The 25,683-nt window shown below is 42.9% G+C and overlaps 2 protein-coding genes across 2 annotated transcripts in view; both read right to left on the bottom strand.

Moving 5' to 3' along the window:
• Positions 1–25,683, bottom strand: part of LOC310791520 (uncharacterized protein) — a gene marked incomplete at its 5' end in the record, with an annotated part of 86,100 nt that overhangs the window by 33,270 nt on the left and 27,147 nt on the right. The window lies entirely within an intron of this gene.
• The window catches only part of LOC310791101 (protein NLRC3-like), a 41,280-nt gene that overhangs the window by 4,438 nt on the left and 11,159 nt on the right, over positions 1–25,683 (bottom strand). The window contains exons 5-7 of the mRNA XM_083652802.1: positions 21,390–21,535; positions 14,244–14,367; positions 7,828–7,874 (exon numbers count right to left, since the gene is read on the bottom strand). Of these exons, the coding sequence (XP_083508928.1) occupies positions 7,828–7,874; positions 14,244–14,367; positions 21,390–21,535 (317 nt within the window). The remainder of the gene's footprint in view (positions 1–7,827; positions 7,875–14,243; positions 14,368–21,389; positions 21,536–25,683) is intronic.

Raw genomic sequence — 25,683 nt, 5'->3', positions numbered from 1 at the left:
AGGGAGAGAGAGGAGGAGAAAGAGGGAGAGAGAGGAGAGGGAGGGAGAGAGAGGAGAGAGGGGAAAGAGAGGAGAGGGGGAGATACTGAGGGAGAAAGAGAGAGGAGAGGGAGGGAGAGGAGGAGAGGGAGAGAGAGAGGAGGGAGAGAGAGGAGAGGGAGGGAGAGGGTGAGAGACTGAGGGAGAAAGAGGAGATAGAGGGAGGGAGAGGGAGAGAGAGGGGGGGAGAGGAGAGGGAGAGAGAGAGGAGGGAGAGAGAGGAGAGGGAGGGAGAGGGTGAGAGACTGAGGGAGAAAGAGGAGATAGAGGGAGGGAGAGGGAGAGAGAGGGGGGGAGAGGAGGAGAGGGAGGGAGAGAGACTGAGGGAGACAGAGGTTGTGGAGGAGACGGAGAGAGAGACACACACACACGCACACGCACGCACGCACGCACACACACACGCACACACGCACGCACACACACACACAGACACACACACACACACACCGCCCCTTCCCTCTCTCTATTTCAAGCACAATCAATATGTAAATGGTAAATGGTAAATGGTAAATGGTAAATGGCCTGCATTTATATAGCACTTTTATCCAAAGCGCTTTACAGTCAGTAGGTACATTCACCCATTCACACACCGATGGCGGCAGGTTACCACGCAGGGTGCTGCCACACCAACAGGAGCAATTTGGGGTTCAGTATCTTGCCCAAGGACACTTCGACATGCAGACTGGAGGAGCCGGGAATCGAACCACCGACCTCTTTTATCCAAAGCGATTAGTGGACGACCCGCTCTACCTCCTGAGCTACAGCCGCCCCATATACAGTATATATCTGTATATATTTCAATACAAAATATTGTTGATACGGTTGTTGTTGGAACTACCTGTATTTTGTTACAGTAACATCATGTTTCTGTTCTGTATGTTACAAACTGTTTTTGTTTTGTTCTCCCTCTGTCTGTACGACCATGTACTATGTGCTTTATACTGTAACTCACTATGGTCATGCTAATAAAGCCTCTTTGAATTGAATTGACTGAGGGAGAGAGAGGTAGAGAGAGATAAGGGAGAGAATGAGGGAGAGAGAGAGGGGGAGAAACTGGGGGAGAGAGAGGGAGAGGAGGAGAGGGAGGGAGAGAGAGGAGAGGGGGGAGAGAGAGGAGAGGGAGAGAGACTGAGGGATAGAGAGGAGAGGGAGAGAGACTGAGGGAGAGAGAGGAGAGGGAGGGAGAGAGTTAACCAATGAACCAGAGACACACCTCATGGGACACAACACCCACAGAAACAGATCCTTAAGAGATCCTTAACACGTTCACTGCCGTTGACGAGATATCTCGTCTTAAAAAAAAACGGTTGACTGCCGTTGACGAGATATCTCGTCTTAAATTTTTTTTTTTTTTTTTTTGACGGTGGGACGTCGATCAACCCCTTTTACATCTCATATTAAAATATGGGAGGTATTGAATGTGTATAATCTATTTTACCGACCCACTAAGTGGCGACAGTGCTCTCCAGACGAGAGAAAGCCAAGCAAAAACAGCCGCGTGAGGAAGCCATTCTCATGAAAATGGATTGGCGAAAACGCTTTCGCTTTCGCGCAGGGAGCTGGCGGTGGGGGATTGCAAATTTGCATAATAGATTACGGGTGGAACACACTTTGAAACACGCAGCATAAATAAGACCAGAATCGCAAAAGCTTCATCAAAGCTCTCAACCGAAACCCCAAGAAACGAGCGAGCCCATCCAGACTCGCCCAAAGAGCGGCCGCCAGCAGCAGGGCCGATTTTACACTTCATGGGCCCTGGGGCTATTCATCTCTGCAGGGCCCCCCCCCCTCAAGTGGAAGGGAGTGTTTCGGCCAAAAAAAATTTGAGTGTTTTTTTTTAGAAGAATGTAACGCTGTCAGGGTTTCTATTAACACGTTCACTGCCATTGGCGAGTCAACTCGTCAAGCAGAAACCAACGGTTGACTGCCAATGGCGAGTCAACTCGTCAAAAAAAAAAAAAAAATTTTTGACGGTGGGACGTTGATCTAACCCTTTTACATCTCCTATATAAATATGGGAGCCACCGAACGTGTACAACCCATTCCACCGACCCACTAAGTGGCGACAGTGCTCTCCAGACTAGAAAAAGCAGAGCCAAAACTGCAGGGGAACGCGCGAGGAAACCATTCTCATACTGTAAAATGGATTGGCGAAAACGCTTTCGCTTTCGCGCTGGGAGCTGGCGGTGGGGGATTGCAAATTTGCATAATAGATTATGGGTGCAACACACTTTGAAACACCGGCAGAAAGCCCACAATCGCACGCAGCTTCATTCCAGCTGAGCTCACAACCGAAACGAACGAGCCCCATGCAGACTCGCCCAAAGAGCGGCCGCCAGCAGCCAGGCAGCACAGACTGGCAGAGCCTCGCTTGTACCGCTGCAGCCACGGAGGGAGGAGAAAAACACACACGGAGGGAGGAGTTTGAAGGAGAGGGGGGTTTCCTGCTGCTATGGAGGAAATTACTGTTCAAAACTATTGTTTAGATGTCTGACGTCTTACGCCAAAAATAAATGGTTAAAGTGACTGTTCTATCGAATTTCACAAAAAGCCATTTATCTCAGCTTAAATTTTCAGATGCTGAAACCATGCTGTATTCAACTGCTAATGCCTACATAACTACTAACTCTACAAACTAACTCTTTTAGACAGAGAAAGCACACATTCTATTAGTTCTTTTGAGATATTTTGTGTTCACAAAATCTTAGCAGAAAATAATCCTCGGCTCTTGAAAGATGAGCCAGAATCCTCAAAAAAAAACCTTGGCAGAAGCTACCTACAGTAAAAAAAAAACTGCTGGCAGTGAATGTGTTAAGAAGTTTGTCTCAACCACCGTCCAGTTCTTCTGCACTAGAGAGCGCATGCGCAGAATAATTAATAATCCACTCTATCAACAGAATCCACTCTATTCAGCCGTTTATATGCGGCATCAAGCTGAGTATCAATCGGCGTAGACTACCTGTTTCAATACGATCGAAAATGTAAAACGATCCGGGTGAATCGGGGCGGCTAAGATGAGACATTTTGAATCCGACTGACCTATCGATTATAAGTAGGATTTTTGGACCCATGTAAACGGGGCTAGTGTCACTTACAGATTATGTCATCATGTATAAACTATGAAGAAGATGATGTCATCATGTATAAACTATGAAGAAGAGGATGACATCATGTATAAACTATGAAGAAGATGATGTCATCATGTATAAACTATGAAGAAGATGATGTCATCATGTATAAACTATGAAGAAGATGATGACATCATGTATAAACTATGAAGATGATGATGACATCATGTATAAACTATGAAGATGATGATGTCATCATGTATAAACTATGAAGAAGATGATGACATCATGTATAAACTATGAAGAAGATGATGACATCATGTATAAACTATGAAGAAGAGGATGTCATCATGTATAAACTATGAAGAAGAGGATGACATCATGTATAAACTATGAAGAAGATGATGACATCATGTATAAACTATGAAGAAGATGATGACATCATGTATAAACTATGAAGAAGATGATGTCATCATGTATAAACTATGAAGAAGATGATGTCATCATGTATAAACTATGAAGAAGATGATGTCATCATGTATAAACTATGAAGATGATGTCATCATGTATAAACTATGAAGAAGATGATGTCATCATGTATAAACTATGAAGATGATGTCATCATGTACAAACTATGAAGAAGATGATGTCATCATGTATAAACTATGAAGATGATGTCATCATGTATAAACTATGAAGAAGAGGATGTCATCATGTATAAACTATGAAGAAGAGGATGACATCATGTATAAACTATGAAGAAGATGATGACATCATGTATAAACTATGAAGAAGATGATGTCATCATGTATAAACTATGAAGAAGATGATGTCATCATGTTTAAACTATGAAGAAGATGATGTCATCATGTATAAACTATGAAGAAGAGGATGTCATCATGTATAAACTATGAAGAAGAGGATGACATCAGTGACTACGTTTACATGCACACAATATTCCACTATTATTCGGAAAATGACAATATTCTGAATTTGAGAAGGGTCATGTAAACAGCATATTCCAGTTGCATTTTCCGAATTTGCCCTTTCTCCGAATTTAGCATTTTCCGATTAAGACATCTGGGTTATTCCAGTATTATTCGGGTTTTCGGAGGATTCTTTGATCATGTATACAGCGCATTCAGAATATGCGTCTCAATCAGGGTTTTTACCGCAGTTTGGGACGCATGTTGCCTGTTTGTGGTCAACTGATGTGTGCTAGAAAGTGCTAGAACAGGCGATATAATCATAATAATCCATCATCTCTGGCATGCAAAAAGAAAAGCCGACATTTCTGATCGGGAGGAGATGAGAAACATCGATTTAAAGAGAGAGTAGTCTATAGTGCCCACGGAAGTCCACAATGCTTGCGAGCCTGCGAGGTAATAACGTAGGCTGCTAGCCTACTTTTTATGAAAGACTTGGATGCGCGACACCAAACTTTTCAGCAGCAAGCTCCTGAAATGGACCAAGTGATGCTCGTAAGAATAGTGCTGCTCTGTTTATTCTCAACAGAAAAACTCTGTGGCTCCGCCTACCTGCATCTCTCTCTCTCCCCCTCCCTCACGTGTCGGGGAGGGCGAGCTATGGCTGCATGTAAACAGGAATATTAGTGGATTATTCATTTAGTCGGAATATTGTCATTTTCCGAATATGGGCAAAAAGCGGAATATTGTGTGCATGTAAACGTAGTCAGTGTTGTAGCCAGCAGGCAAGTGTGGCTGCCTGCCTCAGGCACAAAGAGAAGCAGCTTCTGCTTCCAGAAGACACTACCCACAACAACCAGCAGAGGGTGACAAAAGGAATACAAAACAGATCTGGCTCCAGCATGTATGTATGTATGTAGGCTACGGTACAGTATGTGTATGTGTGTGTATGTGTGTGTGTGTGTGTGTGTGTGTGTGTGTGTGTGTGTGTGTGTGTGTGTGTGTGTGTGTGTGTGCAGAGGAGGTTTTTCCAGTGAGGCATAGGAGGATGGTCCTCCTCTATTAGATTGGGGATTTTATATAAAAAAAATATATATTAAAAAAATATATTTTTTATTTTTATTTTTATATTTTTCATTTTTTGCAATTCACAGAAAACAGTGAGAGTGATGTGTTTTCCAACGAATCAGATTGAGGAGGAGGGGAGCTCTCCCTTAGCCCATGAAACCAGGTGAAACCCTAATTGGTTGTTGTTTGATTGATAGATTGCTTGACATTGATTGACATTCTGTATTGTCCAATGCTGAATACGTCTGAAAATCGGCAACGTTGTTCCACTGGCTGGTCTGTGGTCACGCTGAATCAAGGAGGTGAAATCCACTGCTTGACCTGACAGGAAGGATTTACTGAGACAGTAGCAGCATATCATATTTCCCTCTTATTTTTATTTACTTTTTTATCAATCAGTAAGTGTTCACAAGCCAGACAGTCGTTGATATTGGATTACCACCAAAACGAGTTTCGAGTTGCGGGGAGACTTGAGCTGCGCGATACGGGCTTTTTGCAATGTCAGAAAACTGGAATATTTGCAACGTCTCGACTGCAGCGTTTCCCCTACAGACAGCACGGATATTCAAGTAAGTCAATTGATTTCAAGTTATCCGAACCTTCTATTAAATTCGGCGTGGAAATGGTTCACCGAGCAGCGCTATTTTTGTCGTATTGAAGTTTCATCCTGTAATTTCTTATACTAAAACCCGCGAACTTTAGATTCACACATTTTTTAACTGAATTTGGCCTGTAAATCGATAGCTGACAGCGGGCTCAATTTTAAAGCTTGAGTGGTGATCTTTATATCATATGAAAGTAGAAGAAATAAGGAATCGATTGGGATGAAGCATGTCAACCTAGGATGTCGGGAAGGGGGGGTAAATAACGCTCCAAAGTTGATAACTAAATGAGTAGTGCAGCACTGTTCACAGGAAGACACACTCTCGTTCCAGATGCAATTAAGTGTAATTTAACGCTATTTGACAACAGTTTCGGCCATAGACTTTGTCAAGTATCATACAAACAGTGCAAGACAGCCATTATAAAGACAGGTTAGCTGATTGAATGGACAACACCTGTCTTGTGAAAGCACACCTGAGTGTGAGACATCATAGGATGAATCAAAACATTGATGTCACAGGCTGTATACCATAATATATCATGAATCTATGTGAATAAATAGATTTATATAAATAGTAATCACAGCCTAATGCATAGAGATAAATCCTGAAACCTTCTCGCAACAGTTCTAGCCTAAGCCAGTGGTTTTCAAAGTAGGGTCCCCAGCAAAAAGGGGGGATAATCTATTTTCACTATAATTCCATGCCATCCATAAGTAACACAATCTAAGATAGTGTAGAAGTGAGTAACTAGGCTAATTATAACCATAACAGCACAAATAATTGACAAAAATCTCGAAATAAATATACAGTATTTACTCTGAGAAATGAAATAATGAGAAAAGGAACAATTATTGATGGTTAAAACTGAATAATGACATCACAACAGTCTAATCCTAATGCTAATTTAAAATGAGATTTGGGCGTTTTGGGCAAAAACTGCTTGTGGGTGAGAGTATCAGCAGCAGAGCACACGTCATATTTTCCCTGGGACCGCCTCAGGTGCCAGGTGCTGTTCCGTCCTGTAGTCCTCTCACTGGGTGCTAATGCAATGCTCCTCACTGGGTGGAAAGCTAAGAGGCTTGACAGCATGGGAAACATGGCAAATACACACACACACATGCGCGCGCGCGCGCACACGTGAAAAAAAAAAGCCTTCGGTCGCCGCACTAGCTTCCTCCCCTGGTTCCAAGCTCACCAGCCACCACTGTGTACTGTGTATGTGTGTGTGTGTATTCGCGCGGGTGTATGTGTGTGTTTATGTGTATGTGTGTGTGTGTGTGTGCTCTGCTTCTGCTCGGACTGACTCCTATAATCAAGTTGTGGAGGCAGGGTAGGTAGCGCTGTCTGTTAGTCACCATGTGACCCCATGTCACTTTTGTGACCGATACACCCCACACACACACACACACACACACACACACACACACACACACACACACACACACACCTCAACCCACGCACACAGACTCGGCATAACACCACCTACTGGCAAACACAGAAAGTGGTTTATCTCTAGAACTATTTGTCGGATCAACTTCAAACTTTGTGAGGGCGCTTAAAGGATAATTTTGTTTTTCCCCCAACCTGGACCCTATTTTCCACACTGTATGTGTCTAAGGGACTTATCGTGACATCATTTTTTCAGATTGGTTGAGTACTCACCAAGCTAGCCTTGTTTACAGCTCGAGCATTATCGTCAAACAACTACCAGTGTAACCCAGTCGGGCAATTGCGCACCGTCATTCCACGGTTCATTCTCAGTAAAAAGAAAAAACTGACAGCTTGAATTTCAGGTCGCAATTTTTTCTCTCTGTAGTGATCTGACCTGGGACGTTTGAATGCAAGTAAATAAACAGATAAATAAATAAATAAATAATTAGGCCAGCATTTATTTTTCAAAACGTGTAGCGACATCTGGCCACTGAAAGGGAATGGTGTCTATATGGGACTTGGCTTTTAATTGAAGTTTTATGGTATTAACAGACTGACAGTTCATTTCTTCAATTTCATCATAACACATTTTGTCAGCCATCTTGTTTCAGAATAGGATTTGAATGAATAGATGTCACACATGAGCTTTCTATTTCAATGGAAACTGAATCAAACTAAATACACACTTACACTTCCTCAGGCCTGGTTTCAACCACCACACTGCATCATGGTCCACACTGTGGGGGAGGGGGGTAAATACAGTTAGACAGCATCATCTCTTTGATCATGAACAAATAACCTTCATAACCTTCCATAGGAGTGATTTTCCTGACGCTGTCAATAATATCCTCCATTTAACATCAAACAATATTTTGCAGCTTCTAGCAGCTCTGTTCACACTGACTTCATGAATCAGAGTCAATGTTCATGTTGGTGCAGACCTGAGTCACATGACCAGACTGAGTCTGTACACTAACACGAGTCACTCCACTCCTGTCAATAATGTCTGTAACCATAGTAACGTTTACTGCAGACCAATATGGCGGCTTCCTGTGCTTTTAGTTTACTGAACACTAGTAGCATCAGTAATCAGAGGCCTCAGTTCTCTATCAGATTTTAATAAACCTCCACTGACAGACAGCGGCGTGGTTTCTCTTCTCCCACCTCATGAACTTTAGACTTTAAAGAAAAACTACATTTGGCCTCAAGACACAGAACTGGAGGAGCAGCTGCAGTGTTGAGGAGACAGACTGATAGAGAATAACTGGTGGAGCAGCTGCAGTGTTGAGGAGACAGACTGATAGATAATAACTCGTGGAGCAGCTGCAGTGTTGAGGAGACAGACTGATAGATAATAACTGGAGGAGCAACTGCAGTGTTGAGGAGACAGACTGATAGAGAATAACTGGAGGAGCAGCTGCAGTGTTGAGGAGACAGACTGATAGATAATAACTGGTGGAGCAGCTGCAGTGTTGAGGAGACAGACTGATAGAAAATAACTGGTGGAGCAGCTGCAGTGTTGAGGAGACAGACTGATAGAAAATAACTGGAGGAGAAGCTGCAGTGTTGAGGAGACAGACTGATAGAAAATAACTGGTGGAGCAGCTGCAGTGTTGAGGAGACAGACTGATAGATAATAACTGGAGGAGAAGCTGCAGTGTTGAGGAGACAGACTGATAGAAAATAACTGGAGGAGCAGCTGCAGTGTTGAGGAGACAGACTGATAGATAATAACTGGAGGAGAAGCTGCAGTGTTGAGGAGACAGACTGATAGAAAATAACTGGAGGAGCAGCTGCAGTGTTGAGGAGACAGACTGATAGAGGATAACTGGAGGAGCAGCTGCAGTGTTGAGGAGACAGACTGATAGAGAATAACTGGAGGAGCAGCTGCAGTGTTGAGGAGACAGACTGATAGATAATAACTGGAGGAGCAGCTGCAGTGTTGAGGAGACAGACTGATAGATAATAACTGGTGGAGCAGCTGCAGTGTTGAGGAGACAGACTGATAGATAATAACTGGTGGAGCAGCTGCAGTGTTGAGGAGACAGACTGATAGAAAATAACTGGTGGAGCAGCTGCAGTGTTGAGGAGACAGACTGATAGAGAATAACTGGAGGAGCAGCTGCAGTGTTGAGGAGACAGACTGATAGAGAATAACTGGAGGAGCAGCTGCAGTGTTGAGGAGACAGACTAATAGAAAATAACTGGAGGAGCAGCTGCAGTGTTGAGGAGACATACTGATAGAAAATAACTGGAGGAGCAGCTGTAGTGTTGAGGAGACAGACTGATAGAAAATAACTGGAGGAGCAGCTGCAGTGTTGAGGAGACATACTGATAGATAATAACTGGAGGAGCAGCTGCAGTGTTGAGGAGACAGACTGATAGATAATAACTGGAGGAGCAGCTGCAGTGTTGAGGAGACAGACTGATAGATAATAACTGGAGGAGCAACTGCAGTGTTGAGGAGACAGACTGATAGAGAATAACTGGAGGAGCAGCTGCAGTGTTGAGGAGACAGACTAATAGAAAATAACTGGAGGAGCAGCTGCAGTGTTGAGGAGACAGACTGATAGATAATAACTGGAGGAGCAGCTGCAGTGTTGAGGAGACAGACTGATAGAGAATAACTGGAGGAGCAGCTGTAGTGTTGAGGAGACAGACTGATAGAGAATAACTGGAGGAGCAGCTGTAGTGTTGAGGAGACAGACTGATAGAGAATAACTGGTGGAGCAGCTGTAGTGTTGAGGAGACAGACTGATAGAAAATAACTGGAGGAGCAGCTGCAGTGTTGAGGAGACAGACTGATAGATAATAACTGGAGGAGCAGCTGCAGTGTTGAGGAGACAGACTGATAGAGAATAACTGGAGGAGCAGCTGCAGTGTTGAGGAGACAGACTGATAGATAATAACTGGAGGAGCAGCTGCAGTGTTGAGGAGACAGACTGATAGAGAATAACTGGAGGAGCAGCTGCAGTGTTGAGGAGACAGACTGATAGATAATAACTGGAGGAGCAGCTGCAGTGTTGAGGAGACAGACTGATAGAGAATAACTGGAGGAGCAGCTGTAGTGTTGAGGAGACAGACTGATAGAGAATAACTGGAGGAGCAGCTGTAGTGTTGAGGAGACATACTGATAGATAATAACTGGAGGAGCAGCTGCAGTGTTGAGGAGACAGACTGATAGATAATAACTGGAGGAGCAGCTGCAGTGTTGAGGAGACAGACTGATAGATAATAACTGGAGGAGCAACTGCAGTGTTGAGGAGACAGACTGATAGAGAATAACTGGAGGAGCAGCTGCAGTGTTGAGGAGACAGACTAATAGAAAATAACTGGAGGAGCAGCTGCAGTGTTGAGGAGACAGACTGATAGATAATAACTGGAGGAGCAGCTGCAGTGTTGAGGAGACAGACTGATAGAGAATAACTGGAGGAGCAGCTGTAGTGTTGAGGAGACATACTGATAGATAATAACTGGAGGAGCAGCTGCAGTGTTGAGGAGACAGACTGATAGAAAATAACTGGTGGAGCAGCTGCAGTGTTGAGGAGACAGACTGATAGAGAATAACTGGAGGAGCAGCTGTAGTGTTGAGGAGACATACTGATAGAAAATAACTGGAGGAGCAGCTGCAGTGTTGAGGAGACAGACTGATAGAGAATAACTGGAGGAGCAGCTGTAGTGTTGAGGAGACATACTGATAGATAATAACTGGAGGAGCAGCTGCAGTGTTGAGGAGACAGACTGATAGAAAATAACTGGAGGAGCAGCTGTAGTGTTGAGGAGACATACTGATAGATAATAACTGGTGGAGCAGCTGCAGTGTTGAGGAGACATACTGATAGATAATAACTGGTGGAGCAGCTGCAGTGTTGAGGAGACAGACTGATAGAGAATAACTGGAGGAGCAGCTGTAGTGTTGAGGAGACAGACTGATAGATAATAACTGGAGGAGCAGCTGTAGTGTTGAGGAGACAGACTGATAGAAAATAACTGGTGGAGCAGCTGCAGTGTTGAGGAGACAGACTGATAGATAATAACTGGAGGAGCAGCTGTAGTGTTGAGGAGACATACTGATAGATAATAACTGGAGGAGCAGCTGTAGTGTTGAGGAGACATACTGATAGATAATAACTGGTGGAGCAGCTGCAGTGTTGAGGAGACATACTGATAGATAATAACTGGTGGAGCAGCTGCAGTGTTGAGGAGACAGACTGATAGAGAATAACTGGAGGAGCAGCTGCAGTGTTGAGGAGACAGACTGATAGAGAATAACTGGAGGAGCAGCTGCAGTGTTGAGGAGACAGACTGATAGATAATAACTGGAGGAGCAGCTGCAGTGTTGAGGAGACAGACTGATAGATAATAACTGGAGGAGCAGCTGCAGTGTTGAGGAGACATACTGATAGATAATAACTGGAGGAGCAGCTGCAGTGTTGAGGAGACAGACTGATAGATAATAACTGGAGGAGCAGCTGCAGTGTTGAGGAGACAGACTGATAGATAATAACTGGAGGAGCAGCTGCAGTGTTGAGGAGACAGACTGATAGATAATAACTGGAGGAGCAGCTGCAGTGTTGAGGAGACAGACTGATAGAAAATAACTGGTGGAGCAGCTGCAGTGTTGAGGAGACATACTGATAGATAATAACTGGTGGAGCAGCTGCAGTGTTGAGGAGACAGACTGATAGATAATAACTGGAGGAGCAGCTGCAGTGTTGAGGAGACAGACTGATAGATAATAACTGGAGGAGCAGCTGCAGTGTTGAGGAGACAGACTGATAGATAATAACTGGTGGAGCAGCTGCAGTGTTGAGGAGACAGACTGATAGAGAATAACTGGTGGAGCAGCTGCAGTGTTGAGGAGACAGACTGATAGATAATAACTGGAGGAGCAGCTGCAGTGTTGAGGAGACATACTGATAGAAAATAACTGGAGGAGCAGCTGCAGTGTTGAGGAGACAGACTGATAGAGAATAACTGGTGGAGCAGCTGCAGTGTTGAGGAGACAGACTGATAGATAATAACTGGTGGAGCAGCTGCAGTGTTGAGGAGAGACTCTTTAAATTAACCATCATAAAGTTAGGTAACGAGTAATGAGTGTGGAGCCTGACGTCATGTAACAAGAGGCCGTGTGTGTGTGTGTGTGTGTGTGTGTGTGTGTGTGTGTGTGTGTGTGACAAGCGGCTGTCCGCTCCGCTTCTGGTTCACACTATTCAAAGCGACTGAATCCACTCTCAGATTCAGGATCAACAGCTGAACGTTTCAGTTTCATTCAAAATCTTCTCTCTCCATAACTGAACTGTGTGAACTGAACAGCATGAAGCTACAATGAGGAGTCAGAGCTGGATTTAGCTTTTCCTTCATAACTGAACTGTGTGAACTGAACAGCATGAAGCTACAATGAGGATCCACAGCTGGATTTAGCAGCAAATACATAGCTATATCAGCTCGTATCATTAGCACAACCACATAGTAGCTCCCATCGGCTCCACAGAGCTATCTATGTACCGCTTGCGACAACAACAACGTTAATTCAAGCATTTGAGCATAATTGTAGCGGCAGAAATTACATTTCCGATTATAAGGCTATCGTTATCGTCTGATAACGATGTTGTGCCGATATCATCGTGCAGTAGAGATGCACGGGCCACAGTTATAACTATTGGTTGAGTACTCACCGAGATAGTCTAGTTTACAGCTCGTCAAACAACTACCAGTGTAACCCAGTAATTGCGCACCGTCATTCCACGTTCGCTATAGGGATGGGAATTTCATGCATTTTCCTTAACCGTTAGTTGCGCAACTTAACAATCAGTTAATCGGTTAATTGTTAACGTTGTTTCTCTCCCCCAACCCCCCCCCCCCCGCCCCCTCGTCTTTCTCTCAGTTCAAGTTCTATTTAACCTCACAGTCACACAATAGCTGCATATCATTTATGTGACATTCATGGCATGAATCACAAATGAAAATAATAATAAAACGATAATTAGCCTGAAAACAAAAAGGCTCACCTCCTTTGAACAGTCGCCTGTCCTTAATAGTCATTTCAACAAAGGGGGACGTGATCGCCTGGTTCAATGAACTTCATGAAATCCCTCGCCGTCCACCACGCTTCTTTTCCACCATAAAGCAAGGCTTCTGTGTTATTGTCTCTGCACGCACGATGCCTGCTCCAATCACCTAGTATTAATATTTAGCTATAACTTTTATGAGTGACAGCGTCCACAATCAGCGTCCAGCGATAATGGAACGTAACGTGACGTTGAGCGATGCTCGTCGGGGAATCATAAATTGCCCCTGGAGTTGAATTTTGAGAACGGCGTCGCAGTATTTACAGATTTACTTTTAGAGTGTAATCATTCTATGCTGTTGCTAGCGCGAGCTTGCGGCTAATTTTAGCATCTGTTTTGTTTCATGTTTGCTCAATTCACTTCCTACTTCCTCATGCATGTGTGACGACCTTCTCACGTGACCACTCCTTCTGTTGCGCTAGCTGGGCGAGGTACGCCCTCTGCTGGACTGGTATCATTAACACACTGTGAGCTATGAAGACTGAATTGATGACACAAAGTAACAATGTTGTCAGTCAAAACAGTTAATTAATTTTAATCGGTTACGTTCTTAACGGCAGTTAACAGACTATTGGTTAATCATTAACACCCCTAGTTCACTAAAATTGCTTGTTTTGCTGCTGGGAGACTCAAACTGTCATAGTGTCTGGCAACATGGAAACGACTCTATACAGGAATATTATTCTCCGGACAGAGAAAATGGGCATGAACAGGCAAGGAGAGAGAGAGAGAGGAGCAGGCAGAGTATATACCCTCCTCTTCAATGATGGAGACCGGGGTTCGATTCCCAGCATGTTCAAAGTAAGTACATTTCATTACATTACATTTAATATTATTTAAGCCTGCCTAACCCAAACCATTTCTCTAACATTAACCCAGTTGCTTTAGGTGCCTAAACATAACCGTGACACAAGTTGTTGCTACGCTGTGGTGGTTTTGAAGAATGAGGAAAAAGGGGTATCCAGTGCGTTAAAACCAAACATCAGTTTTTCACAAGTTGGCACAGCCTTCTAGCAGACGTTAACCTCTCCATACCTGAGAGAGTCCAGTCTCCATTGTGGATCCTCCAGTCCAGCAGAGAGCAGCTTCACTCCTGAGGCTCCTGGATTATTGTAGCTCAAGTCCAGCTGTCTCAGATGGGAGGGGTTGGAGCTCAGAGCTGAGGCCAGAGAATCACAGCCTTCCTTTGTGAGCTGACAGCCTGACAACCTGCACACACACACACACACACACACACACACACACACACACACACACACTAAAGCAGTGGTTCTCAACTGGTCTAGCCTCATGACCAACATTTTCCCTTAGTCATTTACATAATTTAGCCTAAATTGTAGGGTAATTTAGCCGTCTTCACAACAAGCTAGCATGGCATGTTGGTACCAATGGATGCATTAGGTCTTCTAGTTTCATATGGTACTAGTATCTTCACTCTCGCTTTAAAATGGGCCTGCTAGCATCTGAAAGACAGTGATGTTGGTCGCTCTCAGTGGAAGCTCTTAAAACCAGCTACATGTTGGATATTCCCATTAATAAACTGCTCTGAAATCACTTATTATATGTGACCTCCTCAGACAAAATCAGTCACATGTAGCACAGGCCCGCTGTTTGTGTAGAAATGTGATTTTATAAGAAAATGCTGATTTTGGCTCTTTTGGGGTTTCAGAAGATTTTAGTCAAATAAACCATTGGTTTTCATTCTCTGTAACGATTATTGTGAAATTCAAATGCAGCTCATAAAGTTAGGGTGACAAGCATAACTAGCTTACTTTGTCAAACTTTGAGGCCGTTTTTTCTCAAATCAGTTTGGAAACAGTCAAGACATAAAGGGCTGCATCTCACTCAATATTTGGAGAACAAAGATCGCTTTGATAATTGACATCACCGGAAAGCAGACATTCTCCTCTTTCCAACAGTGTATAAAACTCAAAATGTGTTTCGGGGTCAATGTGACTGATTTCATCAGAGCAGGTCACATTATTACAAAAAACTGTCTCCAATATTTGTGTTTTCATACAGTTCTGCACTCAGTTTAACAGAATCTTACAAGTCCTTTGCGTCAGATTTCACCAACAGATGCAGTGTGGAGAGAAAGAATGAAATGTTTTCTCAGCAGGAGAGAAAGTATAGCTGCATTTTGGTTTCAAAAATTACATCAGCAGGAAAATGAGAGTTCAGGTATTTTCATACGAATGTAGAGTAGAATTTAAATGGTCTGTTAAACAGTAATGGTGATCCTGACCTGAGACTCTCCAGTCTACATTGTGGACTCCTCAGTCCAGCAGAGAGAAGCTTCACTCCTGAATCTTGGAAGTCATTGTTAGTCAGGTCCAGCTCTTTCAGACTAGATGACTGGGAGCTGAGAACTGAGGCCAGAGCTTCACAGCTTCTCTCTGACAGCTGACAGACACTCAGCCTGAAGCACAAGAAGACATGCTATTGTTATATTGTGTCATTATTGTATTATTTCTACTGACAGACTGTGTTGATGAGGCTTACTGACCCTTATGTAATGTCATCATTGTATGATTTCTACTGACAGACTGTACTGTTGAGGCCCTGGTCTAAAGCAGGTCCCCACTAACACTGACAGGAAAACTGGTTTGATTTCCACACATGGTGCTATAAGGTGATTGGATCAATAAATCCTCCAAAATGGCACCTGATTTGTTATGCTGCACAACAAGCCATGAAAAAAGAAAAAAGTGGATATAAATTAGGAAACACTTTAAAAACAAATGGATAGTAAATCTGCAGCCTCAGTAGCTCAGGAAGGCTTTCCACAGTCTCAGCTCACAGGGAACTATCTCCACAGTGTAATTCAGGACCAAAACTAGCCTGCTTTAAATGTGTTCAGTGACATTTTAATATGAATTCTCTAACTAGTAACCAGAGGACAGATGTTAAAACTGGGTAGATGATGTTGTCACCTTCCCACTGTTTAACATCTAGCTGCTCTATGTTCAACTAGCTTCACTGGCGTGAAGCTGTATCAATAAAAGTCAAATCATCAAGTAAAACCTTCGGGACAACCTTTGCAGATTCAGGAATCCTGTTTTGAGAGAAGTTTGGGAAATGTGTTGAATCAACTGAGAAAAACTGTAAACTGACTTTACCTGAGAGTCTCCAGTCTGCATTCTGGACTGTCCAGTCCAACAGAGATCAGGTTCCATCCTGAATCTTGCAGGTCATTGTAACTCAAGTCCAGCTCTCTCAGATGGGAGGAGATGGACTTCAGAGCTGAGGTCAGAACTTCACAGTCAGTCTCTAACAAGCTGCAACCACTCAATCTGAGTAAAGAATAAAGCAATACAATACAATATTCCATTAAAGCTTTAACCAATCCAGTGTCTTATAATCCAATGGACTTCAGCATGTTGTCAGTGTGGATCAGCATCATGTCAGCCTTATATAGTCTTTCCATCTGAAACCAGACAGACTGTCACTCCTCTGTTTCAGGATTAGCCCATTTTCCTTGAAAACTTTCTGTAACAGACCAGATGAATACATCTAAATGCCAAGTAGTTTAAAATAAATAAATAAATATTTAGTTATGGTCCAGAATCCACTTTTTTGGGGACACAATTTTCAGATGGCAGTTTATCTGGAAAAGTTGTAATAAAAGCAGAATTTGAATTGGATGGGGAACTTAACCCTAACTGGACCCTAACTTAACCTGAACCCTCCAATTGTCTATACGGAAGCAACAGATCAGAGCAAATCAAATATTGCAGGGTTTTATCAAATCTAGGAAGTGAGTTAAAATGGAAATCCGAATGGACTGGGGATATAATATATATTTTAGTCATGGCCTTAGAAATAGTAGGAGGGCTATGATTTTGTTTAAGAAGGAACTGCAACAACACAAGGGTCGCAGGTTCACGGCCCCATGCTACCTCCGGCTTGGTCAGGCGTCCATGTGTTTGCAGGTGGGAAGCCGGATTATGGGTGTGTCCTGGTCGCTGCAGGCACCTCCTCTGGTCAGTTGGGGCGCCTGTTCAGGACGGAAGGAAAGTGGTGGCCATAGCATGATCCTCCCACGTGCTATGTCCTGCTGGTGTAGTTCCGCGCTGTCAGGTGAAAATAAGCGGCTGGCAACTGCGCATGTGTCTGAGAAAACATGGTGCGAGTCTACAGCTCTCCCCAGATCGGCAGAGGTTGGAGCAGCAGGGGGAAATTGGCCAATTCAAACTAGGGGGAAAATGGGGGGGGGGGGGGATCAGAAAAAAGAAGGAACTGCAACAGACAGTCCACGCTGTCCAAACTGATGAGAATGGAAGATAGAGATCTATGCTAGATGTTACAATAGATAACTTATAATTAGGGCTGGGTTAAAAAAAAATCGATTCTCCGATTTTTTATCGATTTAAATTTTAATCCTTTGATATCGATTCATATGTCCAGAGATCGATTTTTTTATTATTATTATTATTATTATTTTTTTAATAAACAGGCTAAAATATTATGCTGTGTGTGGTAGTTGAAACATAGTTTAAAGTTGACGTTTATTCATGTTTGTAGTTGAAACAAAAACATAAATACTGTAGGCTACATAAATGGAAATGTTTGATCATTAATATCTACTTTTAGAAATGATATAGGCTGAAATCAAATCACTGTGCATAATTGTGAAAGTGTCTTTATTGACAGATGAAAAGGCTGTTATTTGTTATTTGTTATTTGTATTGTCACCACCTGGTGAGTAAATATATTAAAATTGACAACCGGTCCGCAACTTTTTTTCCCCATCTATCTACTTGGCGCAAAAAAGGTTGGGAACCCCTGTGTTACATAACTGGACAGTCATGTAATTCAGGTTACAGCTCAAAAAACACGTTTTGGTATCACTAACCAAATCGATATTGAAATTAATCGAATCGGAATCTAATCGAATCGGGATTAATCGATTCGCAACCTTGTGAATCGGAATCGAATCGATTCTTGAAATTTGAACCAATACCCAGCTCTACTTATAATATCAATATAATCAATATATGCTCCAAATGGAGATAATCCAATCTTTTAGAGGAAATCCATAGTATTATCTCTTCTCAAGAGAATAACCAAAATATCATAGTTGGAAATTTCAATACAGTTTTAAATATAAACAAAGGTGAGCAGGTACTCATTCCTACAATAACCATGCAGGCTCTCGGTGAAATTCAAGGAATGAAGGCATCTCTAGATCTAGTGGACATTTGGAGGCTATACAGAATCCTGACTTAAACAGATACACATGGTGTAGAGCAGTGGCTCTCAAACTTTTTCACATCAAGGACCCCTAAACTGACACAAGTTAGACCACGGACCCCCATTTGATAAGATTTTGTCTCAGGGTCCCCCATCTGATAAGATATTTGCTTTTGGATGTTTTATTACAGAAAGTGTATGAAACCCATGACCAAAATAGTCATGTATTCTGTCATTGTGATACTTATGGATGGAATTATAGTGAAAATAGTTTTTTTGGACCCCACTTTGAGAACCACTGGCCTAGAGGACAAGGTAGTCATATTGATTGTTTTCTTATTTATTTTTCTCTTGTTTCCAAGGTAGCAGTATGATTGGTGACCGAGATCTGATCATACTATTATAACAATTCAAATTATTACAGCTGAACATCCTAGGCAGCATGCCCACCCTGCAGCTCACCTGCTGTGCTGGCTCACTTGCTCTTATAGAGAGACACAGTGAAACGTCACTTCCTGTACCAGCGTTGAAAAAAATATCAATGGCAGTGAACGGAGAATAACGTTCCTTTTTTGATTCTGTTTGAATTGTGCCACGGGGTGCCAATGTTAATTTTGTCAATTTAAAACATAACTTTGCATGTAAAGAAAGTCGCAGTTTGTCGTCAAACTGAAACGCAGGGGTTAGTTTCGTATAAAAACTACATAGTTCGTGGAAGCTTGTTGCATATCGCCGGTCTTCAGCTTTGCCGGTAGAGAAAGTGACGTCACTATGTAGTCTTTCTGATTTATAACTTATAGTGCAACAGTTTGGCGACAAACTGCGACTTTCTTGACATGCAAAGTTATGTTTTAAATTGACAAAATGAATGTTGGCACCCTGTGGCACAACTCAAACGGGATCAAAAAAGTAACGTTATTCTCCGTTCACCACCATTCATATTTCGCCTCTCTATGACATCACTGATGACCACTGCGCATTGCGGCCTCGCCTGCTCTATGACATCACTGATGACAGCATCACGGATGACATCAGTGAAGGCATCATCACTGATGACATCATCACTGAATTTATATCCACCTTATTTTTTAATGCCCCACTGTAAAAAATAATTGTGGGTACAAGGTCCGGTTTAACGTGACTTATTGTTGCAGCTTGCCATTTCCTTTGTTATACTCGGCTGCAGACCTGAATTATAAACCAGAAACTGGAGTACCTTATAAAAGTTATAGTCACATTATAAACAACTAACCAACGCTGGGGGTCCGTATGGAGACAGTGTTACTCGAAATGGTTAAAAGTTAAATCAATTTGCTCATTCAGTGGCGTTCCCAGTGGATTCTGGGATTGATTTGGATTGCATTCTGGGATTGATTCCCAAGCCCAATTAGTGTCTGCCGCGGGTATGGCCGGCGGAGATCCACTTCAGAAACCGGGTAAGTGATTGTGGTTGTGTTCTATCACTTAAAGTACCGAAAGCATTTAGCTGGACAGCTTCTTTTTTTAGTTTCTGATTGAATTGTCAGCTTCAGCTAACTGAGACCATTTGTCAACTAACGTTGGCTAACTTATAGTGGCTACACTGCCTAAAATTGATCTAGACCTACTAGCTTGCCAGCTAACTGAGTTAGCCAGATTCATCAGCTTAAGATAACATAACTAAATGCTTTCAGGATTTTCACCATAAATACCTGCAGTTCAGCGCTCACTGCTCAGTCAGGCCTACTGTAAACTGGCTATAACTGAATCTAGCATTCAAAATAGCTACTGTAGCAGGGACACTGTACCCTGTCCCTGCTACAGTAGCTATTTTTAATGTTAGATTCATTGTTCAAGTTAGTTCTCACTCTGTGTGTGTGTGTGTGTGTGTGTGTGTGTGTGTGTGTGTGTGTGTGTGTGTGTGTAGCTCTGGTAGCTCCAGTCACATCAACACCACTGAAACAATACCATGCCATAGCATGCTAAATTGGCAGTGGTGGATGTTTGTGATACATGAAGCATTGGAGTCTGATGCTGTGTGATATAATCCACTTTCTCTTTCTTCACATTTGACTGAAGACAGACTTCATAAACATTATGACTAATATCAGCTTCACAGGGCTTTGATGGCAGCCTGATCTACTGTACTACTGTTATGTGTTTTTGGATGGAGGTTTGGTGTGTTGTTGTTTTGTGTCAAACTTGCCAGCCTGTTGGAAGAGTTTGACACAACAAAAAGGAAGAACACAAATAGATACAATACTTTAAAGGATGGCTTTAATGGTAATCAACCAACTTTGTATCATTAATAATCTTGGTAATATAAGCACATGGGCAGTGTTTACCTCTCTGTGTTTTCCTCACGGAGATCTCCCATTTCCTCCTCTGGCAAAGCGCTCCGTTGTGACGTGGTTTATGTCACAACGCGTCACAACGGAGCTGCAGAAGTTCTGCTGGAGACGTGGAATCTGCTCGAGGGCGGCTGTTATTGTTTATTTTATTTTTTTAAGAATGCGCACATCCATGGAGAATGCATGGAGAGCCTTAAGGAGCCTTAATGACTTGCAGCTGACGGGGGCAGAGTTTCTGCAGACAGGAGCAGGAGCATTTTTCTCCATGAGGTAAACAGAGAGAGAAGATAAAGGCTGCCCATGTGCTTATATTACTGAGATTATATATGATACAAAGTGGGTTGATTACCAGTAAAGCCGTCCTTTAAAGACAAGAAAGCAAGTATTATATAACGGAATCAAAGAAGTTGCATAAATAGTAATCAGGTGATTTAGGACCTATATGACTCTCCCTCTCTCTCCTCTCCAGAGTAAAATGATTAAGGCCAACAACATGAGTAGAATTTGAGATCTAAGCCCCTAAAACCAGATCATGTCTGATTTCAGATTGATCAACTCTATACAGACGTCCACACATTATAAAATCCATATAATATTCATATCAGCACATTATTAAATATGATGTCTGACCTCAGAGTCTCCAGTCTGCAGTGTGGACTCTCCAGTCCAGCACAGAGCAGCTTCACTTTTTTTGAATGATGCAGGTTGCTGTCACTCAGGTCCAGTTCTGTCAGATGGGAGTTGGACTTCAGAGCTGAGGCCACGACTTCACAGTGAACCTCTGTCAACCAGCAGAACCTCAATCTGAATGAAGAATAAAGAAGAAGTTGAACTTCACAGCTGAGACCAGGGGCCCTGGTCTCGCAAACGCACTGATTAGTGCTTGTGCAGTGTTTAACGGCGGGCACTAGTGCAATTTGGAGGCGTGACCAAGCCCTCTGCTATTCTCACTGCCGCGCAAAATGCCTGTGTGCTCCATGCAAAATCATGAAATGGGCGTGCTTATCACCTGTGCAGGCAAGAATGATGCAGGCCACACTGATTGGTTTGATTGATGTAAAGCTCAGACACTGGGCATCACATCAATCAAACCAATCAGATTCCCATCTCTCACTCCCTTTAATACCGTTTGTGGGTGTGGAGAACCCGGCACATATTTGTATTATTGATCATAATCATTTTCACCTCATAATTTTCACATAAATCACCCAAATGATGTTATTTTTTAATGTGCACTCCCAGGAGTATTAAACAGGTGTTGTCTATTCACTGTAAGAATGGCACTTAGCTGTTTCTGCAAATGAACTCTATCATTATCTATCTATTTTTACATTGCCAAGAGAGAATGAGAGATATACTGTATAGAGATAGGGAGAGAGAGAAAGGGAGGCAATGGATTTATCAGATGAAGGCAGGTAATACAATAGGGCTTATTGTATTGTAGAAACAGAGGTAGGCAACAGCACTCGAATTAGAGTAAATCTTGAGTTTTTTTTTATTAAGGGCAAAACAGACCCGTTTCAGCCTTAGGCCATCATCAGTGTGCTTTTACTCTAATTCGAGTGCTGTTGCCTACCTCTGTTTCTGTGATCTCCCTGCACCGATTGAGCTGCTTATTGTATTGTAGCCTATATTCATATCTTTTCTTCACTCAGTTTAGGCTCAAGCAAATACTGAAACGTCAAATGGAACTAGCAGCACTCACAGGTCAAGTTTGAAAAAAAGGTTTAAATCCACACAGCAGCAGTGAACAGAGGTGTTTCAGCCTGTGGCTTTCCTCAGTGTTAATGAGAGAATGGGTGTGACCTCATATATAAAACGAGGCAAATTTGAGGTTGATTATGTTTATAAGAACAATCCTTCTTGTTCTTTTGTCAAATGTTGGTAGATACATTGATGATTTGTTTTGTGTTCACTGGTTCATCTGAGGAGCTGGAGGGGTTGAAGGAATTTCTTAATTCTACAGTTCCTACTATCACCTTCACGTTAGAGGCAAGCAGTGAGTCTGTGTCCTTTTTACATGGGAGAGTTAATACATGTGAATTACTACAAAGATAGATAGGGCCCCAGGACTTCAGAGCTGAGACCAGGGGCCTTGTCGTCGTAAAAGCGGTAATTTAGCACTTGCGCGTGTTTAGCGCTGAGCGCACCACAAAATGGGGGCGTGCTCAAGTGTGTTGACATCTCACAACAATCATCACATCATTTAAAAACATCTGTGATTTGCAGCTTTTAATTGATGCAATTCTGGTTCTTTGGTTGGCTGGAAAATAGAAACGTGTTTGCAACGGGGAAACAGGGACATTTGATTGACAATAATATTGCAAGTAGGCTACAATGTCCAAGTTTTCTCAATTCATTTCCCATTAACCACTATTTGTAGCCTGTTTTCTTCCTGAGGGAGGGAGATGGGAACTGACAGATGTATGTAGGCTACTCAAAGGGGGGGAATAATTGTAGACTAATATTATAGTAGGCTATTAATTGGCATTAAGGCATTGATGATTAATTAATTAACAAATTAACAAAACATTTTCACCTCATAATTTTCACATAAACTCCCAAAATAATGTTATTTTTTAATGTGCACTTAAGGGAATATCAAACAGGTGTTGTCTATTCATTTTAAGGATGGCATTTAACTGTTTCTGCAAATGAATTTGAATGAAATTGCACGATGGACACTGTAATCTCCATGCGTTATTTGAACATCTCCACAGCATCGCATAACAATAACACTGGGCCCTATCGTGGCAAAAGCGGTAATTTAGCGCTTGCGCCGGGCGCAGCACAAATTAATGGACGTTCCCAAGTCATCTGCTATTCTCTGTGATGCGCAAAATGCCACTTGTCCCAGCACCACAGTGATTTATGCAGGATTAACTCTGGATATTATTCAGAGGTGTGCAGGCTTGGTGCGGGCGTTATCATCCACACAACCAATCAGTGTCACTCCTTTCATTCCCTCCAATTCATTTGCGCAAATGTCATATGGTTGTCCACGTGCATTAGACGTTTTGTTCATATAAATAGGCTATAACATACACATGTAAAAATATTTGTTTCTTTAATAGGCAGGGATGTGTGAGAATTTAATTCTAGCCTATTTCAACATATCAAAATTGTCCCAAGTGCCGGGTTCATCTTAACACATTCAGTGCCAGCGACGCCATATGGCGTCATTAGAAATTTACCGTACAGTGCCAGCGACGCCAAATGGCGTCATAACTCGATTTTTTTTTTTTGACGGGGGGGTGTCGATCTATGCCTCTTACATCGCCTCTTACAATATTCAGAGGTATTGAATGTGTCTAACCTATTTTACAGAACCCTTAGGTGGCGACAGCGCTCTCCAGATGAGAGAACGTGGAGTGAAACACACAGAAGAAGTCATTGGGGGGAAGGAAATCGCATCGCATCCGTCCGTATGCAGCGGCTTCATTGAAGCAACGTTTAGCTGTGCCCCTGCAGCAGCCAATCTGCTATCACAATTGAGCACCTCGATGTCCGCTGCAACAGCCTCCGTGTCCGCTGCAACACATGATCAGCCGTGGATTTGTTATTATTCTCAACTCGAAGCATGGGAGCTGGTACACGCGGCTGTAAAAAAGCAGGATCTAGCAGACTTTTTCAGTGCTGAGCACAGGCAGAGAAAACGAGAAAACAGCAGAGCAGAGAGACACTCCTCCCACAACGGGGGGGGGGGGGGGGGGGGAGGAGGAGGGGGGGAGGTGGGCACGCAGAGCCAAGTACACAACACAGACCCAGACAGCAGGACAGGGTTGGCAAACGCAAGCCAGAATATCCGATGCCCACCAGCAGCAAAAGATCAGCAAGAAGCTGCAACCAGCAGCGCATGCAGGCGCCAGCGCTGCTGGTTTCAGCTAAAAATATTATTCTTCCAAACAAAATTCCCTTGCCTTCACTGTTTTATTGAAGGAAATTATTTTTGAGGTGTGACTACATCAGAAAATTAGCTTCAGAGTCAGTGATGTGCTTGAAATGTTTAATTTCACAAAAGGCTCATTATCTCAGCTCGTAGAAAAAAAGCTCTTTTTTTCGTTCAATCAAGCTATCTTCTCCGGCTCATAACTAAAGAACGGAAAATGGGATCAATAAACTTTTTTTTGCAGGTGATAGAAGAGAGTCTCATCGTTATTTGTGCGTGTTCAGTGTTTACATAGTAATTATTAAAGAAATTATATGACTGTTTTAAAATGCATTGCGGCCTATGTGGCACAGCAAGCAACCTTTTGCCCAAGGGCCGTGGCACTGAAAGTGTTAATAGGCTATTGCATGCGTGCAATTGCAGGGAAGGGGGTTACTGTATCACTGGCCGACACGACTTGCTCAAAGTAATCTACTGTGTGTCTGTGTGTGTGTGTGTGTGTGTCTGTGTGCGCACAAGGTTTTGGAGAGAGAGGGAGAGAGGGGGGTTAGCCCACTGTAGAAAGAGGATATCAGCATGATTGTGGCACTTTACATGTGATACACGTTTTTCAGTGAATAATAGTTGATTGCCTCACTGAGTAATCTGCTGTTACACAATTTTAGCAGCAGAATTTGATGTCCTGGCATTTGTATTTTAATGGGACATCCGTGCGCAAAGAATTGCGCGCTTGCTGACGATAACAGAAGGCAAGGATTTTGCGGGGACACACCTGGTTTGGCTTGGGGCACGCCCACACCTGTGTTTGGCTCAGACGCTGGCGCAAAACTGGAAGGTGTCGTGCCCAACACACAAATTGGCACTTGTGTGAGGTGGACGATAGCATAAGATGCAGGGAAGATAGCATAAGACGTAAGGCGTGCAAACCCGGACTCAAGCGCAAAAAGCGGATATCGCTTCTACCAAGATAGGGCCCAAAGGATTTCCCGTGCACTGCTGGAGCAGTGCGGAGAATAATTGTGCACTCAGGTGCAGCGGGGTTTTAGACCTGCTTTTCAGAGCT

This window comes from Poromitra crassiceps (genome assembly GCF_964638095.1).
Source record: "Poromitra crassiceps genome assembly, chromosome: 16".
Taxonomy (NCBI): Eukaryota; Metazoa; Chordata; class Actinopteri; order Beryciformes; family Melamphaidae; genus Poromitra; species Poromitra crassiceps.
This window is presented reverse-complemented; position numbering and strand designations above follow the sequence as displayed.